The sequence below is a fragment of the Coregonus clupeaformis genome, chromosome 13, assembly GCF_020615455.1.
Source record: "Coregonus clupeaformis isolate EN_2021a chromosome 13, ASM2061545v1, whole genome shotgun sequence".
NCBI classification, from domain to species: Eukaryota; Metazoa; Chordata; class Actinopteri; order Salmoniformes; family Salmonidae; genus Coregonus; species Coregonus clupeaformis.
This window is the reverse complement of record NC_059204.1, coordinates 46,025,085-46,040,087: the sequence shown is the minus strand read 5'-3', so window position 1 is coordinate 46,040,087 and position 15,003 is coordinate 46,025,085. Positions and strand designations below refer to the sequence as shown.

Here is a 15,003-nt window from a genome sequence, read left to right as displayed (position 1 = left end):
TGTGTGTGTATATATATATATATATATCTGTAAAATTAAAGCTGATCAACCCCCCCCCCCCCAATAATTGTAATACCGGACTGTTTTTCATGTTGTAGTATCGAGAAAAAAAAATACAGACGTTTCGGCACGCCGTTTAACACTAAAGAGTAGAGGTATACTGACCACAGGATGACAGGGTCACTGCTTTGGCGGCTCAGGTGGTAGGAGAGGGCCAGGAGCAGGCCGCAGAACACTGAAAACAGCACTGGCACATGGGGATGTTCCCAGGGCGCATTGATAGCACCGAGGCAGAATCCATAGAGCAACGCGGCCACCAGCACACTGCGTAACAGGCTGTAAAGAGACGACAGGGGGCTGGTGGTGGCTGTGGAGAGAAACACCACACACACGGTCAACATGCATCACTCGACAAAAAACAGAGAAATTACTTTGTGAATTACAGTGTATGTCTCACCGTGTGGCCCTGTCTTACCTGTTCCCCCAAAAATGTGCATGTCAACCTGCTCCAGCAGACACATGAGGAAGGTATTGACCTGAGGTAGAAGGCCAAACAGGAAAATGACAGGGAAACACAAGGCAAACACTGAGGGGGAAGAAAGAGATAGAGAGGGAGAAAGGGTGTGAATGAGTCTGTTGGTCACAACATGATTACAAAAGAAATAAAAGCACACAGCTAAAAGTGGCTAACACTGACTGACCTATGAGCACGTCCCTGGCACAGAGCAGGAAGTGAGCGGAGAAGAAGGTGACGCCGTAGAGTGAGAAGGGCTGCAGGTGGCCTGAGCGCCCTGCCAGGTCTAACACCCAGATGAGAGCACAGCACAGGCAGAAGTAGACGGGCCGACTGTACACAATGATCCAGTTATGGCCCTGATGGGTTAGACCAGACAGTCATCAGGTTGTGCCATCAAAACAAAAATCAACAATGGATTGGTTACTAACTTGATAATGACCAAGGCAGATGTTTGAATGACATCATCCACTTACATGCATTGGGGAGGCTGCATCTGGTTGAACACTCTGAGGAAGGAGAGACAAAGTGTAATTTCAAACGTTTTAACACATTAGTTTACTTCAAGTTAACACTGGTCTATTACGGTTTCATCAAATGCGTCGGCAGTTGATTTTCTTTTACTGTATAAACTAATAAAATGGGAATATAGGATGTGAGTAGAACTGTAATGAATCCTTATGACTTGTGTTGTGTACCTTTAGTAGTGAGTACTGACAGCTGGCGATGACCAGGCAGAACTGGAAGACCCAGATGTCCCTGAAGAAGCCCTCCAGGAGCAGCAGGAACCCCAGGAAGGCCACCATGCTGGCCAGCACCACCGCAAACACATTCTCTCCTACACCACGGTTCCTACAGGACAGACACAATGGAGGACAGGAGGTCATTTACACTGTCCAGGGTTGCAAAATCCAGAAATCCAGAGTTTTGAGAAAGCTAGCAGTAACCCTAACACTGTCACTCCACAGTATAGACAGACCTCTAATGGAACCATGGCTTCCTCCTCAATACAGATGACAAACATTGGATCATATTACCACTGAGATAAACTAGCTAGCTGCTGTGTCTCACCTGTCCAGTAGTGCCAGCAGGGCCAGACGGTCGTAGCGTACCCTCAGCCACTTCCCTGGCAGCACCCAGAAGCGGTAGTACTGTTTTGGCTTGGCCTTCTCCTCGATCATCAGCGTGTTCTCCTGGGACTCATGGAGAGACTCATGGTCCAGGTCAAACTAGAGACAGAGAGGGGGATTCGAGTCAAATATCATGCATATTTGATAAAATACTAAAGCCACATTTACAGGAATATACAATAAATGTCCAGAGGGTTAATTTGTCTGAAATACATGATTTTGATTTGATTTGATTTATTAGGATCCCCATTAGAAACAAGTAGCGACAGCTAGTCTTACTGGGGTCCAACATATAAAAAACAACAACATTAAAGACAAAATACTTTACAATTTACATACATTGTGTGTGCGCGCATCTATCAGTTACACATACATGTCAGTACATACACACAACAAGAAGATCACATGGGGGAGAAGCGTTGTGCCGTGAGGTGTTGCTCAATTTGTTTTTTTGAAAACAGGTTTGCTGTTCACTTGAGCTATATAAGATGGAAGGGAGTTCCATGCACTCATGGCTCTGTATAATACTGTACGTTTCATTAAATTTGTTCTGGACCTGGTACTGTGAAAAAGTGGTGTAAGTGCTGTGTGGAAGTTGACTGCAAACAATTTGTAATTTCCAACATGAATGTTTCTTCTAAAAACAAGAAGTGACGCAGTCAGTCTTTCCTCAACTCTTAGCCAATAGAGACTGGCATGCATAGTATTCATATTAGCCCTCTGATTACAATGAAGAGCAAGACATGCCACTCTGTTCTGGGCCAGCTGCAGCTTAACTAGATATTTCTTTGCAGCACTTCACCACATGGCTGGACAAATTAGAGCCTGCAGGACTTGCTTTGTGGAGTGTGGTGTCAAAAAAGCAGAGCATCTCTTTATCACGGACAGACCTCTCCCCATCTTTACAACCATTGAATCTATATGCTTTGACCATGACAGTTTACAATCTAAGGTAACACTAAGTAATTTAGTCTCAACTTGTTCAACAGCCACACCATTCATTACCAGATTCAGCTGAGGTCTAGAACTTAGGGATCGATTTGTACCAAATACAATGCTCTTAGTTTTAAAGATGTTCAGGACCAGTTTATTACTGGCCACCCATTCCAAAACACTTTGTTAAGGGTTTGTGACTTCATTAGCTGTGGTTGCTGATAAGTATATGGTTGAATCATCAGCATTCATGAACACACATGCTTTGTTTAATGCCAGTGGCAGGTCATTGGTAAAAATAGAAAAGAGTAGACCATAACACATAAGTTCACACCAACAGGTTATGGTCAATAATATCAAAGGCTGCACTGAAATCTAACAGTACAGCTCCCACAATCTTCTTATTATCAATTTCTTTCAACCAATCATCAGTCATTTGTGTCAGTGCAGTACATGTTGAGTGCCTTTCTCTATAAGCATGCTGAAAGTATGTTGTTAATTTGTTTACAGAGAAGTAGCATTGTACTTGGTCAAACACCATTTTATCCAACAGTTTGCTAAGAGCTGGCAGCAAGCTGATAGGTCTGCTGTTAGAACCAGTAAAGGCCGCTTTACCCCTCTTGGGTAGCGGAATGACTTTGGCTTCCCTCCAGGCCTGAGGACAAAATACTTTCCTCTATGCTCAGATTAACGATATGACAGATAGGAGTGGCTATAGAGTCAGCTACCATCCTCAGTAGCTTTCCATCTAAGTTGTCAATGCCAGGAAGTTCGTCATTATTGATCGATAATTCTTCCACCTCTCCCACACTAACTTTACAAAATTCAAACTTGCAATGTTTTCTTTCATTATTTATTTTTATTTTTTATACATGATTACGATGGCTCACTGTTCGTTGTTGGCATTTTCTGCCTAAGTTTGCCCACTTTGCCAATGAAGTAAACATTAAAATAATTGGCAACATCAAATGGTTTTGTTATAAATAAGCCATCTGATTCGATGAAAGATGGAGTTGAATTTGTCTTTCTGTCCATAATTTAAAGTACTCAAAAGTTTTTTCCCCATCATTCTTAATATCATCGATCTTGGCTTCATAATACAGTTTCTTCTTACATTTACATTTTAGTCATTTAGCAGACGCTCTTATCCAGAGCGACTCACAGGAGCAATTAGGGTTAAGTGCCTTGCTCAAGGGCACATCGACAGATTTTTTACCTAGTCGGCTCGGGGATTAGAACCAGCGACCTTTCGGTTACTGGCACAACGCTCTTGGTGTTCTTCTTTTTGTTCAGTTTAGTCACATATTTTCTCAATTTGCATTAAGTCAGCCAGTCAGATGTGCAGCCAGACTTATTAGCCACTCCTTTTGCCCCATCTCTTTTAGCCATACAATTTTTCAATTCCTCATCAATCCATGGAGCCTTAACAGTTCTAACAGTCAGTCAAAACAATATCATAAATGAATCAAGTGCAGCGTCTGGATGCTCCTTATTAATCACATCAGAACAACAAATATTTTTAACATCATCCACATAAGAGTCACAGCAAAATCTTTTGTATGATCTCTTATACACTATTTTAAGCCCAGCTTTTGGAACTTTGGCTTTCCTGGATATAGCCACTATATTGTGATCACTGCATCCAATGGGTACGGATACAGCTTCAGAACAAAGCTGTTGAAACAGAAATTCTAATGGTGTTTCTCTCACCTCTGGCATCTCTGACATCTCCAGGGGCACCCTGCGTACCTGCATGCCCTGCAGAACCACAGGCCTGGGCTGGAGCATGGTGAGCACCGGGGCCCCCTCCTGGACATCAGTGGAGGTGAAGCTGGAGGATTGGGACTGTCTTTCCCGCTCCCTGAGAGGAGAAGAAGAGGGAGGGGCTCAGACATATCAAAATCAGTTTCAAGCAAAAAGCCTAACGCTCATCAGAGAGAGACACTTACGCCACTGGATCCTCATAACCGCCTCCAGCAGGTCCAAACGTGTACGATCTCTTCACTCCTGAAAAAAACAAAGCATCAACTACACTGTAAACTAGGACAGAATCATTTGCATTGCACATTTAAATACATGAATGCCTCAGTAAAGCCCACGAACAAAGGGGCTTATTTCTCGCTCTCTTCAGGCTAAGTTTATTAAAAGGAGAGGGCCCCCCTTCCACCTGCCCAATGCCTCCCCCCCACCCCCCCTCCCCCCGACGAAGATTCTAACTCTTCCCTTCCCTAAAGCTAGCCCCAGCCTAGCATCCCCACACACTCACCGCCCTCGTCATAGAAGTAGTGCACAGCCCCCTCTGTGGTGTCGTCGAAGGTAGAGGCTTCGTGGACCCCCCCGCGGGGCAGCAGTAGTGATGTGGCAAACTGTAAGGCAGAGGGCAGGGTCCGGGTGCGCGAGTGTGAGGAGGTACGGGCACGCTGGAGGTCCTGGAGACTACAGGAAGACACAGGAGATGGGCTTTACGTAGCATGTACATACAGAGGTGATTGGCATAAGACATATATCAAGAGTGTTGGTGTGGAAGTGTTTGACTGGACCAACCTGGGTGGGGAGCCCATGGTAGAGGGGGGTGGTGTGGGATTGCTCCCCGCGTTGTGTCGCCTGCGGATGGCCTGGGTCCTCTTCACACTGCTCACCGAGTCCCGCTTGCCCCCCTCCTCTGGGGCCAGAGCTGGGGGCAGCAGATATTCACATGAGTACAAGGATGTTCATTTCAGATGTTGAGTTCTAGAAATACCTGACCCTGATTAATGGAGTAAATATAGCAAACAATCAGTCTTTCAATGAAACAGTTTCACATTTCAGAGCTTTCTATCTTGAATTGGACTGTTTATCAGTAGGGTTGCTGATCTAGAATCAGTTTTGCCTTTTAGATTATAATGAATGGTCAGGGCGACCTGATCCTATCTCAGCACACTTTATGAATAAAGGCCCAGAGTTAGAGAGAATAATATGTCTCACCTCCCCCCACAGCTCCCTCCTCCACCAGTTCCCCAGCCCTCCAGCCCGTCTGGTTGCCAGCCCAGGAGCCTCCCAGAGAGTCCAGGCGGTGGTGGTGAGTTCCAGGGAAGCCATCTGTGTGGCTGGTCCGGGCCTCCAGGTCTGACTTGGAGACGGTGAGGGGTCGTGGAGCAGGGGTGGAGGAGGTCAGCATGGTGGAGGGCAGGGCCACAGTGTTAGTGTGGCCCCCACCGGCCCCGTCCATACTGAGCACCCTGGCGTGAGTCTTAGCACTAGCCGTGCTAGCTGACCTCTGAGCCCTCTGGGAGTACGAGGGACCAGCCATCTCAGACAACTCTCCTTCCCTGGGGGTGGGCAGCTGGGTGGAGGAGGGGGGTGGGTTCGTAATGCCAGCGTTAGCGAGGTCGGGGGAGTAGCAGGAGGTAGAGGAGCTCGAGTCGTCATCGTCATCGTCAGAGCTGTAGCGTCTCTGGGAGCCCAGACTGGAGCCGGCGCTCATGTCACTGCCGTCATCTTCATCACTGGAGTCCTCAAACAGGCTCTCGCTGTAGGCCTTAGCCCCCAGCCGGCTGCGCACTGGGATGTAGTCTCTGTGCTGCCCGTGGTTATGGTGACGCCTGTAGGAGCCGCAGTCAAAGCTGCTGTTTCCCGCTCCACCTCGCTTGCGAGGGGCTTTCCTGCGGCCAGGCCGGTGGCCCACACTACTCCCACCGGTCCGCAGCAGCTTCAAGTCTTTGGGGCGCACCACCTGCTGGGCCTGCAGAGAGGGCTGCTCAGAGTGCAGGAAGGGGGTGGAGGAGACGGGCAGAGCAGGCTCAGAACACACTAGACCCAGGGCCAGCCCTGACGGCACCGAGCTGGCCTGCCTCGGAGGGGGGAGGGGGGGAACCCTCCTGTCCAGATCACAGGACTCTGAGTGCCCACTACTGGAGGGAGATGAGTCCTGGAGGGAGGGGGGCTGTGCAATATCTGAGGGGACAGGGGGCAAGTCCTCCCCTTCCACTAGTGTCCTATCAAGCTCCTGGCCCAGAGAGCGCTCTTTGGCAGGGGAGTGCAGCAGTTCGCTGTCCGACAGGTCGTCAGTATCACTTCCTCCCTGCAGCACTGGCTCCTCTGCTGGCTCTAGGGTATTGGTGCCCAGGGCTGGGGCAGAGGTTGGGGTCCCTGAGTCTATGTTCCGTGGCAGGCTGAGTGAAGGGCTTTCCAGCTGGGTGGAGTCAGTCTTCTCACTGCGGTAGCTGCTGACGGTGCTGAGGGTCTCGCGGTCCGTGGCCGCCCCGCCCCCGCTGAAGCAGCTGTCTGTGGAGCCGGCAGCCATGGCCACCCCACTGCGGCTGCCTGGGTGCTCTGTTCCTGGGGCGAAGGCCACGGGGTCAAGGCCCAGCCCCAACAGGTTCTCACTTAGCTCCTCACTCAGACTGCTCTTTATGAGGGGGCTGATGGGAGCGTCCCCCAGGCTCCCCGAATCAGCAGAGGGGCCCAGGGGGGAGTAGGCCCCCATCACGATCACATCTTCGTCAGGACTCTGCTGGGACAGCTGCTCCAGCATCCCCTCAATCTCTTCCAACTGGCCCTTCTCTCCTCCGTCTTCCTGACTGGAGGGGGAGGGGGGGATGGAGATGCACTCCCCAGGTTGTAAGCTACCAAATCCCCCTGACATCCCTGCTCCCACTCCCCTTAGGCCAGGGAACTCTCCCCCTAGAGCAGCAGCCAAGCAGGACTGGACCATGCTGGCAACGTTGGCAACATCTGTAAGAAGTAAAAGTCCAAACTAAGTACACAAATGCCAAAGCAAAGACAAACATAGCTAAATTGTTTTGTGTTGGATTAAATAAACTTCATATCACTATTTGGCACATGGACAAAAGATTCTAGATCTATTTGCAGTGTAATGCTGTGCTTACGGATGGGGTCCTGGGAGCTGTGGCGGAGGACCTCCCGGTGTGCTGACGTGACAATCAAGTTATTGCTGCCTTGCTCTCGCATCAGATCCTTGATATCTGAGAAGAGAAGAAGCAGTTCCTAAATTACACTGTTGCCCATGTTGGATAAAAAACACAGCATCCCTTACTCAGATCTGCTTTACCAACCCATACACTGCGGTTAGATTAATACTATACCCTTGGAGCCTCCACTGTCATCAAGCTGAGGCAAAAACTCCTGAGGAAAAAACAATAATTTGTTAGATTAAGAATGAATATCATAGGAATATAAATAATTTGTATGGGATTAAACAACCCAATAATTTCATGTTCCTGTGCATGAAGTGCGCAGATTGCTGCATGGAACTATATATATATATATATATATATATATATATATACAGTGCCCTCCACTATTATTGGCACCCCTGTTTAAGATGTTGTCGAGGACTTCCAAAAATTCTCCTTCTTTTTTAAACAACATTGAACCCAAATGCAAAAAAAGAGAAAAATCCAACCTTTTATTTAAGTACATTACTTTGGTGGTAAAAAAACAAATCACACATTTAGGAAAAAAAAAACTTGAAATCATGTGTCCCACAATTATTGGCACCCCTAACAATTCCGCTGAAAATTTTAATTGATTTTTAAAAATATATATTTTTCTGTAGTTGCTAAAGTTGGTCAGGGTATCTAGGAACTTTTAATTAGTAATTCATGACTTCCTGTTTCCCTGGGGTATAAATATGACGTGACACAGAGGCCTAATTCTCTTACCCATTTGTCAACATGGCAAAGACAAGAGAACACACCATTCAAGTAAGGCAGATTTGTGTCGACCTTCATAAGTCAGGCAATGGCTACAAGAAAATAGCCACTCGCCTTAACTTGCCCGTATCTACAGTCAGAGGAATCATTAAGAAGTTTAAAACAACTGGAACAGTGACAAACAAGGCTGGAATAGGTCCCAAGTTTATCTTGCCACAACGCACAGTGAGGAGGATGGTAAGAGAAGTTAAAAAAGTCCTAAGCTCACTGTCACAGAATTGCATCAAAGAGTGGCATCTTGGGGTCACAAAGTCTCCAAAACAACCATCAGACGCTCTCTACATGCCAACAAGCTGTTTGGGAGGCATGCAAGGAAAAAGCCTTTTCTCACTAACACTCACAAACGTAAACGTCTGGAGTTTGCTAAGCGGCACTGGGACTTCAACTGGGATCGTGTGCTTTGGTCAGATGAGACAAAGATTGAGCTTTTTGGCAACAAACACTCTAAGTGGGTCTGGCGTAAAACAAAAGATGAGTATGCCGAAAAGCACCTCATGCCCACCGTGAAGTATGGTGGAGGATCTGTGATGCTGTGGGCCTGTTTCTCTTCCAAAGGCCCTGGGAACCTTGTTAGGGTGCATGGCATTATGAACGCTTTGAACTACCAGGACATTTTAAATAACAACCTGATGGCCTCTGCCAGAAAGCTGAAGATGGGTCGTCATTGGGTCTTTCAGCAGGATAATGATCCAAAACATGTTGCAAAATCTACACAAAAATGGTTCAGCAGTCACAAACTCAAGGTCCTCCCATGGCCATCTCAGTCCCCAGACCTCAACCCAATCAAAAACCTGTGGGGCGAGCTAAAGAGGAGAGTGCATAAGAGAGGACCCAGGACACTGGATGATCTAGAAAGATTGTGCAAAGAAGAATGGTCAAAGATCCCTCTCTCTGTGTTCTCCAATCTTGTGAAATGTTATAGGAGGAGATTAAGTGCTGTCTTGTTGGCAAAAGGGGGTTGTACAAAGTATTAACATCAGGGGTGCCAATAATTGTGGGACACATGATTTCAACAAAAAAAAATTCTAAATGTGTAATTTTTTTTTTTTTACCAAAGTAATGTACTTAAATAAAAGGTTGGATTTTTCTCTTTTTTTGCATTTGGATTCTATGTTGTTTAAAAAAAAAAGGAGAATTTTTGGAAGTCCTCGACCACATCTTAAACAGGGGTGCCAATAATTGTGGAGGGCACTGTATATGGTGTAAACGCAAGGCAGTCCTCACCGACACCTGGTTGAGTCCAAACAGAGAGTGCTGGGAGCTGCAGCGAACTGGAGGTGTTGAGTTGACCTTTCTGAACACAGTCATCTCCACACCAACATTGCTGTCCCTGAGAGGGGAACATACCAACATGAGAAAACATAACACTCAAATCTGTCCACAATCATGTGAAATAACAGCCCTCAAAGCATCAACATAAATGAGCTTCTTCACTCGGATGTACATAGAATGACATCTTGTTTTGACATGATTTGACAAAAAAGGATTCCATTAGGATTTGGAAATCTCGGCCAGTACCCATGCTGGTTCCCATCGTGGCCTCCTGACCCATCATCCCCCTCTTCTAGCCGTGGGGCGTCGGTTATGAGCGAGGCCTGCCTCTTCTCCACTATCTCCCCCAGGTCGAACATGGCATGGAGGCGGAAGTTCACTGCCTTTATGGCTGTGAAGAAAGCCGCCACCACAGCACAGTACACACCTGCCACAACCAGGCTGGGGGGGAGAGACTGGACGGAAGGACGAAAGAGGGGAGGGGAGAAGAAAGATTGAGTCCAGAGCTGGGAATTAAAGTAGGCTAGCCCATGATGAGGGTAGTGAAACAACGCCTTGTTCTCAATACCAGTAAAAGAACTAACAACAAATGGTCCACCTTGATAGGCAGGCACATGGACATGTTGGGCATCATATTACAGACAAGGAAGGACCACTCTTCAAAGATGATAGACATGACAGCTTGAAAGGACATAACAGGCCTGGTTTACAGGTAACACTCTTCACTAGAGCAAATACTAACATGTTTGACCACAAAAGCTTAAACATTAAAGTAAAGAGAAGGAATAGGACATCAAGTGTGAAAAAAATACTGTTTTGAATACGGAGGGGAAATGGTACGCTCTGTTCCACTTTATTACATTTACATTTTAGTCATTTAGCAGACGCTCTTATCCAGAGCGACTTACAGTTAGTGAGTGCATACATTTTCATACTGGCCCCCCGTGGGAAACGAACCCACAACCCTGGTGTTGCAAGCGCCATGCTCTACCAACTGAGCTACAGGGGACTACATTACCAGCATTATCCTGTTCTCCTGTCCTATGATAAAACCAGTTTGACCTGAATAGTGGCTGATACACATTTCTTAGTGCAGTATGTAAAAAGTGCATGACTAACGTGACATCCAGTCAATTCAGTTAGAGAAAAGGAATTCTTCCACCCTTTATCTACAGAAATCATTTGAATCCTCACCATGTAGAGCAGGAAAGGGAAGGCCAGGAGAAAGATCCAGAGGTACAGGTGGAAGCAGTTGGAGAACGTGCTCTGATGGGGGTCCACATACCAGCCTCCTGTGAGCGAAGCCCACACCCCCTGCCGCAGTATCTGAAGAGCTTGGGAACCCATCGTCCCCCTCAGAGCAGCCAACCCAGGGTTCCAAGGTTTCCTCTAAGGCTGGAGCTCCAAACGATCCAGTTTTAGCCACCCGTTCACGTATCTACAATGGCACTTCCATTGAGGATGAAAAGTTAATGAGTCAGTTGAAGACAGTCCTCTTCACTTTCTGGTGTATAGTCCTTAGTGTTTCTCAAGGGAGACTGTGCATGTTCTTGATCCAGACTGGGCTGCTTTGCTGTGCAGTTCTTGCAAAAAAGTAATCCTTGCTTTATCTGGAGAATTACTTTTTGGCACACTGGTGGTGACCCACTGATTAAATAACAACATTCATCTGGAAGAAAAATCACAACTGCTTTGGTTGGTTTCTTCACACATTTCCAGCATTTTGAGTCACACTTCAATAAATTAAGAGTAGGTCCTGATAACATCCTTCAGAGTAAGACGCTGAGCACCTCTCTAATGTCACAGACAAGTATAATAATGCTCCTACTCAGAGATGGAGCCGTAACTAGGTTGGACTCAATTCTTTAGATATGTATTTGGAGTCCTCAACCTCATGAGATCGGAAGCTTTATGAATCCTGAGAGATGATCATAATAATCACCTGCAATGATACTCCATAGATATATGTATACTACTACCCTAAAGTATCTGAATCAGTCAATGCAGAACGCTAGCTAGCTACCCATTATCCATTAGGTAACTTAGTTCATAAGTCAACTAACTAGGAATCCTATTTTTCATGAATTCCTCGGTAGCTACAACGTTAGCTTCAAGGCCAACAATACTCCCACTATCCTGTCACCTACTGATTGATATACACAATCTAACGTAATTTACTGTTATCTATGTTAGCTGGCTAGGTAATGCTAGCTAGCAGTTGCCTACATGTTATTTTAGCTATCAACAATTTCCTCCAGACGTTATATGCCAACCAATGCACTCCACCAACAAACAGAGCAAGCTACCTAGCTGAATTGTCAACTGAAAACACTTATACAAGCTAACGTTAGCTATAACCAAACAGTTAGTTAGCAGCTAGCTATATGCCAACCATTGCTACGTAGCTAGCTAACCTTAGTTGTGCTTCCAAAACAAGACATCAACTCGTAATTTCGTGATAATACTTATAAACAAATGCATTATAATGTTTCGGATTAAACAGAATGGCTGACATAGAGCTTTGGCAGCAATCACATCATGAAAGATCCCTGTTTCGAACAGAAACGGGCTATTTCACTTTGCAAACATGAACGCTCGATTAGCATGCTAGTTAGGCCACATCAAATAAAACAGCCAACGCTAAATTAGCTATCATAATTGAGACGGAGTGTTTGGCTAGCTAACAAGCTAAAATAACTTCGTAAACTCTCGTGATAACTATATTAAATTGTTTATCAACGACTCCCTTAGCTGCTTTGCCTCTTATCTTCCGTGGTGAGCAGTAACGTTAGCTAGCTAAAGAATCTCGGATTTTTCCTTACCACTGCGGTTTGTTAACTAGTACAGTTGGCTAGCTAACAAGCTAGCTTACCACAGTTGGCTATCATTGTTTTCAGATGATGATGGTCTTTCTTCTTTGGAAAGACACAGTAGACATCTACTTTTTGTTTAAGAGAAACTGGCAGTTTGTACCGATTTGCGTCATTGCCCTTATCATGTGTTCGCTAGCTAGCTTTAAAAAGCTCATTTTCGTTAGCTCGCTAGCGGCTACAATCATTCGCTCATTCACACCGGAAGCAAACACCCACACAGGAAGAGAATGGCATTCTACAGTGTCATTTTGGTCGTGTTGCATTTAGTCATTCTTCTTCTAATATGTACGTAAACTAGCTAGCTATACTTCCACAAGAACTAGAGCGCTTACCTTTATTTTCATGTATTTAGTACATTATCAAAGACATTACACAAACAACTTTTACAATTTGTGGACATAAAGCAAAGCCTCAAAATCAAAAAAAGACTGCAAAGAAACTGGTTGCCATGACAATCAGCACCGCATGATAACCGAAGATTGTTTGCCAGATGCTGATACATGATCATGCCATTCTGCATCTTTATAAAAGCTCTTCCAAAAAGTTTCCACACAGTTCTTATTACAGTTTTTGGTTATTATACATTTTCCCCCTTGAATATCTGTATAGGTCTGGAAGTTCTGGAACTTTAGGGGGGAAATGTTATTGTCACTTTATTCTCACATTACTGAGCACATGAGGAATATAATTTTGATGTGATATTCACAACCCCCAAAAAAATCATAATAGAATGCTGGTCCCAACATCGTCTCTCTAGCCCTAGGTCTGGGATTTCTGAGACTACTGTTCTTTGACCATAACTTTAACTTTGTTTGATTTCAGTGCAGCCTTAGACGTTATTGAAAAAACTCACTTGTTATGACTTTACATCACCTGCCATCACATGGTTGGAGAGTTACTTATCCAATAGAACCCAGAGAGTGTTCTTCGATGGAAGCTTCTCCAACATCAGATATGTACAGTGCGGTATCCCTCAGGGCATTTGCCTTGGGCCGTTACACTTCTCTATTTTTACAAATGATTTGCCACCTGTCTTACAAAAAGCTAAAATGACTATGTATGCTAATGATTGCACACTCTACACATCAGCACCTACAGCCAGTAAGCTCACTGAGACTCTTGGCAAGGAGTTACAGTCAGTGTCAGAATGGGTAATTAACAACAAACTGGTCTGAAATACATCTAAAACCAAAAGCATTGTTGAAGTTGAAGAAGCTGAACTCCTAAGAGTAACTCTGGAAGTCAAAACTGTAACTAGGCCACTCAGGAACATTCAATGTCATCTTGGTAAGCATCTCCAGTGAATATTTGGCCTTGTGTTTTAGGTTATTGTCCTGCTGAAAGGTGAATTTGTCTCCCAGTTTCTGTAGGAAAGCAGTGCCTGTGCTTAGCTCTATTCCGTTTCCTTACATAAGCCTTGCTAGAGCTGCCAAGGTCAACTGTAAGTGCTGTTATTGTGAAGTGGAAACGTCTAAGAGCAACAACGGCTGACAATGACATTCTAGACGATTCTGTGCTTCCAACTTTGTGGCAACAGTTTGGGGAAGGCCCTTTCCTGTTTCAGCATGACAATGCCCCTGTACACAAAGCAAGGTCCATACAGAAATGGTTTGTCGAGATTGGTGTGGATGAACTTGACTGGCCTGCACAGAGTCCTGACTTCAACCCCATCGAACACCTTTGGGATGAATTGAAACGCAGACTGCGATCCAGGCCTAATCGCCCAAAATCAGTGCCCGACCTCACTAATGCTCTTGTGGATGAATGGAAGCAAGTCCCCACAGCAGGTTAGTATTGTGGAGTAACTACAATGTTGTTGATCCATCCTCAGTTCTCCTTTCACACCCATTAAACTCTGTAACTTTTTTAATGTCAGCATTGGCCTGATGGTGAAATCCCTGAGCGGTTACTTTACTCTCCGGCAACTGAGTTAGGAAGGACGCCTGTATCTTTGTAGTGACTGCGTGTATTGATACACCATCCAAAGTGTAATTAATAACTGTAATTAATAACTTCACCAAAATGGATATTACTCAAATGGATATTCAATGTCAGCTTTTTTTTTTACCCATATACCAATAGGTGCCCTTCTTTGAGAGGCATTGGAAAACTTCCCTGGTCTTTGTGGTTGAATCTGTTTTTTATTTTTTATTTACTGCTCGATTGAGGGACCTTACAGATAATTGTATGTGTGGGGTACAGAGATGAGGTAGTCATTAAAAAATCGTGTTAAACCATATTATTACACACAGAGTGAGTCCATACAACTTATTATGTGCCTTGTTAAGCACATTTTTACTGCTGAACTTATTTAGGCTTGCCATAACAAAGGAGCAGAGTACTTATTGACTCAAGACGTGTCAGCTTTTCATTTTTAATTCATTTGTAAAATGTCTAAAAACATAATTCCCCTTTGACATTATGAGGTATTGTGTGTAGGCCAGTGACACAAAATGTGGAATAAGTCATGTGTATATACAGTCTGAATAGTGTCTAAATCGTTTTTTTGTTGTCTCTTGGTGTCTTTCCAATATATAACTCTTATTTTATTTTTTATTTTGAATTTA

At 44.9% G+C, this 15,003-nt stretch overlaps 1 protein-coding gene across 2 annotated transcripts in view; it reads right to left on the bottom strand.

The window, feature by feature from the left end:
• Window positions 1–12,621, bottom strand: part of LOC121579606 (pecanex-like protein 3) — a 34,307-nt gene extending 21,686 nt beyond the window's left edge. The window contains exons 1-17 of one of the 2 annotated variants that reach the window (XM_045224463.1): window positions 12,386–12,621; window positions 10,758–11,232; window positions 9,810–10,018; window positions 9,516–9,621; window positions 7,662–7,701; window positions 7,446–7,541; window positions 5,542–7,290; window positions 5,122–5,251; window positions 4,844–5,013; window positions 4,527–4,584; window positions 4,288–4,438; window positions 1,586–1,743; window positions 1,213–1,366; window positions 991–1,023; window positions 702–873; window positions 476–586; window positions 166–367 (exon numbers count right to left, since the gene is read on the bottom strand). In XM_045224463.1, the coding sequence (XP_045080398.1) occupies window positions 166–367; window positions 476–586; window positions 702–873; window positions 991–1,023; window positions 1,213–1,366; window positions 1,586–1,743; window positions 4,288–4,438; window positions 4,527–4,584; window positions 4,844–5,013; window positions 5,122–5,251; window positions 5,542–7,290; window positions 7,446–7,541; window positions 7,662–7,701; window positions 9,516–9,621; window positions 9,810–10,018; window positions 10,758–10,910 (3,692 nt within the window). In that variant the 5' untranslated portion in view covers window positions 10,911–11,232; window positions 12,386–12,621. The remainder of the gene's footprint in view (window positions 1–165; window positions 368–475; window positions 587–701; window positions 874–990; window positions 1,024–1,212; window positions 1,367–1,585; window positions 1,744–4,287; window positions 4,439–4,526; window positions 4,585–4,843; window positions 5,014–5,121; window positions 5,252–5,541; window positions 7,291–7,445; window positions 7,542–7,661; window positions 7,702–9,515; window positions 9,622–9,809; window positions 10,019–10,757; window positions 11,233–12,385) is intronic. The other variant, XM_045224464.1, reaches the window with a different exon arrangement.
• Between the last annotated feature and the right edge of the window lie 2,382 nt (window positions 12,622–15,003).